This window comes from Trachymyrmex septentrionalis, unplaced genomic scaffold, assembly GCF_001594115.1.
Source record: "Trachymyrmex septentrionalis isolate Tsep2-gDNA-1 unplaced genomic scaffold, Tsep1.0 scaffold56, whole genome shotgun sequence".
NCBI lineage: Eukaryota > Metazoa > Arthropoda > Insecta > Hymenoptera > Formicidae > Trachymyrmex > Trachymyrmex septentrionalis.
In genome coordinates this window covers 1,377,566-1,381,920 of record NW_017305735.1, presented here as the reverse complement: position 1 = coordinate 1,381,920, position 4,355 = coordinate 1,377,566, and the positions used below count along the sequence as shown (strand labels likewise).

Genomic DNA, 4,355 nt, shown 5'->3' with positions numbered 1-4,355 from the left:
GGTTCTTTTAAAAAATTTTTTCTATTTTATAAAACACACACACACACACATTTCCAAATATAGAAAAAAATTTCAAAATTATGCGTTTTGCGGGTTTTCTTCGTGTCCAGACCCATTCTTGAAATGCCAACGTTTCGTGAACCTTGCAATCCACTTCATCAAGCGAAGAGCAGTCTGATACTGCTGCTGAGTGGACTGCAAGGTTCATGAAACGTTGGCATTTCAAGAATGAATCTGGACACGTAGGAAACCCACGAAATGCATAACTTTTATATAGAACGCACCCGTGGAAGAATATTATAGAAATAAATTATTGTGTTAAAAAATAATTGATTTTATAAGACCCATGAGCAGATGTCGACGCGACCTTCTCGTTCAAATTGGAGAGGATTATATTATTTTTCTGAATAAATCAGTATAAATATTAAATATATTTGCATTAATTTTTAATATTTTTTATTACTCTTTATTAATTTTCTTTTATTGTTTTTAAAATGTATAGTACTTTAATATTAAAAGTATTATTTATGCTGAAATATTTTTAACAATGTCTTAGTCATTTTTTTTCTTATTTTAACGATTTCATAGTCAGCGATTTAATTCTACCAGGGCTACTATTGATCATGTATTACTGAATAAAGGAATAATACAAATGTAGAAATAAAATAATTCTGATTTTGCATTAAAAAACCTTTTATTATATGTATATCATCCAGTAAATGTCAAATTGTTTGTGAAAATTCTGTTCGTTACTAATATTTCAAAAGAATTAACACGAATTATGCGTTTGCATAATTCAGGTCCAAGACGGCAGATATCGAGAGAATGTTACAAATCTCGCGGTCAGATTTCGAGCCCACGAGCCTGCAAACGAGCAAGAATTCGACGGTGACTTCCAGCGAGAGCAAGAAATATACGAAGAGACGATATACGGATTCAAGACATCAGACGCGCCATATACCTGATGCCGACACACTGGCTGGGAAGACACCACTTAGCATGACATCTACGTCGACGATATTACCTTCCTCTTCCGCCTCAGTATCGACGCAGAAGCAACGCGTACCAACGCAACCAGTGTGGAAGAGACGAGAATTAATCTCCAGTGCTCCAAAGGATAGAGAGGGATACTTTTAATTTGTTATCTGCGATTACAATATCGAATCGAAATTTAAAATTTATTGTCAAAACGGTATTTTTAAGGTTTTTCCAATTGCTGTTATATATCGAATTATACAATCTATTCTATCGTATATTTTTTTAAATAAAACATCATTCTTTATTTAATGACATGAATCAAATTATAGTTATTATATGGCTATCGCCTCACACACATTACAATTTTGAATTTTGATTCGATGAATAGGACAGTCACTGCCGATCAGGTGTGGCCTGGAAAAATGTTCCTTAATATGTTTCTCATAATCTTGAAAAATCGCGAGATATTCGTTGGTTCCTGTATTAGTGCCGTCCTCGTGTTCTCGAAGGATCTCTATGACGAAACGCGCATTCTCGTTTCACGACGGGAGTTTTATCGACCCTTCGGACGAACCTTGACAAAGTTAAGATAACGGGTGATCGAAAAAACAAGAAAATTAATATGAAAAGTATTATCTTACTTTTCTCAATAAAAATATTAATTGTCGTGAGCTCGAGATCAGTCTAAAAATTGTTATCTCTCTGCTGTACTTACCTGATTGCAGTTGTCGACGAGCAATGAGAAACTTGAAATTTATTTGTCCTTTCTAATGTGTCTTCTCTATGACATAATTATTAATATAAATAATTATTAACGTGAATTGTCATGAGAGACGCGTTATATTATATTATCAGTGTCGTTAAGTTTTTTTTCTAGTGTCTGTAAGTTAATAAATAAAACTTAATTTTTTTATTATTATTGTTTTATTTCAATATCGTCGCAAATCGAACCTATTCGATAAATAAGTTTAAGAAAATAGTAATAAATGATTTATTATTAAAGATAAAAAAATTCGATTGTCCCAAATTCTTTTCCTAAATTATTATCAATGTTAATGTCATAAGGTATTTCCAATATATTTTATAAATATATATTATTTTTTTAAAATAAAATCAGCTTCTCTTTAAATTATTACATATATTTCGTCAGAGTTACACTATAAATATAGGGAAGACGGAATTAAAATATGTATATTGTATAACCTCACGAATCGAATATCTTTAAAAATGTAATATCTTGTAATTCTCTCGACAACACTCGTGGATATATAAAATATATAATAATCCACGCAGAGTGAACTAAACTAAGTCAAAAACCTCTATCATTTTGCTAATTTCACAATATAGTTAACAAGATATTAAAGATTACCGAATAAGCAGATAAAATCAACGCATAAGACAACTTTAAGATATCTTTCAAAGTTCTTTATAAAATATCTTAAAGATATTATCTTAAAATCGGTTGTAGGCATTTTGCTCATTGGGTAATTAAAAATAAAATAGCGAAAATTGCAAAATGATGGAGGACTTTTCAACTAAATTTAGTTTGCTCTACGCCTCTACTAGCGTTGTCGGGAGAATTACCAGACATCCTGTATACTCAAGAATTTTTGTAATACTCTCTCTTATTACGTTAATCAATACAAATAATAAATCTATTCTGTAAAAAATCAAAGAAATCTGAAATAATAGATAATAAAAGTCAGGCATATATTTTATTAACTCATTTATTATTCAATTTCTTATATGTCGTTTTTGACGATCACTTAAATAGCCTATACTATCAATATTATTAATACAATATATTGTCATATATAGATATGATATTTGTTGAATATTTTTTTAAATGATTAATATTAATGTGTAATATGAAATATTGTATAATAATATTGATCACATAAACTTTATATATCACGTTATGAGTAATACATATGAATTTTACAAAAACAGCCGACTTAACAAATAGATAAGTGCAAATGTGACAAATATATCGTCCATATTAGAATATGAACGAATTTGCGATTAAATATATACATATTTATATGTATATTTATGATTACACATCATTAACCAGCTCACTATTTAAATAATAAAAATTAACTATTTATATTATCTAATATGAACAATAACAAGAAAATTAAATATGTCACAACAATCTTATAAGATGACGTAAAGAATGCATTCGCAGTGATAATTTTGCACCAGCAAAAAATATTTTTTTTTCTACTTCACCTGTTCAAACCGTAAATTTCGCATCACTAAAAAATTGACAATTAACATCAGACAAGTTATTTCTTCTTAACAAATAGAAAATATATCTTTGCTTTTTATATTATCTTTTATAAAGTGATTTAAATTTATACAATTATCTTATTTAATCAAATAGTAGATTAAATACTGTAGATTCTTAAAGGGATGACTTTTATATTATAATGTCTCAAAGAGTTAACAATAAATTAAATATATTTTTTCATTTACTATGATTAATTACTATCTTAAAATATAATAAATTGGAAATTATTTTCACTCTGATACAAAATTATCTTTGCTTTTGTAATTTTAACATTTTATTGCAATATGCTTGTCATAAAGTAGGTATTGAAACAAATATAATCCGATGGTATCTTTTACAAAAGTTTCAATACAAAAGCATATTGCACATTTAAAGATTTGTGATTGATCTTAATGTACGCGTTTTCAATTTCCTAGATAAACTTTAATTTCTAATTTGATTTATATCGTGTTCATATAACTGTTTTGTGAAAGTTATAATAATAAATTAAACTTTAAAAGCATGCATATATGATCAAATATTTATTTAGGAAAACATTTCAATTGTCTGTAAAAACAATCGTGATTCGCAATACAAACATTTTAACAAGGCCGATTCTCGAACAGTGTTATACAAATATTTGTGTAAAAATAAAGATACGTTGAACATGTAATAATAACAATAATTATGAGAAAGAAATCATAAGTGATAAAGTATAGTATAATAATACTTTCGGAGAGATAGAAAAAAACAAATTTATATCTTAATCTCTGACATACGCAAATAATAAATTTTTATCTCGCATATTTAAATACATATACATACATCATGTACGTAAATACGCTAAAAAAATTACTAAATCTTAATACATATTTCTCTAAATAGTATTAAGTAGACGTTTAATTGCAGTATATAAATGTTTATAAAAGAATAATTAAAATCACAAATTAACGGGTTTTGTATGAAATAAATATATGTTTATATTTAATAAATATTCAGATTTAGAATTATCCAAACAAATATTTATTCAAATTTAGTATTTTTTTCAGTGTATGTATGTCTCTCTCTCTCTCTCTCTCTCTCTCTCTCTCTCTCTCTCTCTCTC

General features: G+C 27.5%; 1 protein-coding gene across 1 annotated transcript in view; it reads left to right on the top strand.

The window, feature by feature from the left end:
• LOC108752146 overlaps positions 1-1,298 on the top strand; it is a 25,924-nt gene extending 24,626 nt beyond the window's left edge. The window contains exon 12 of the mRNA XM_018492795.1: positions 801-1,298. Within this exon, the coding sequence (XP_018348297.1) occupies positions 801-1,137 (337 nt within the window). The 3' untranslated portion in view covers positions 1,138-1,298. The remainder of the gene's footprint in view (positions 1-800) is intronic.
• The last annotated feature ends 3,057 nt before the right edge of the window (positions 1,299-4,355 follow it).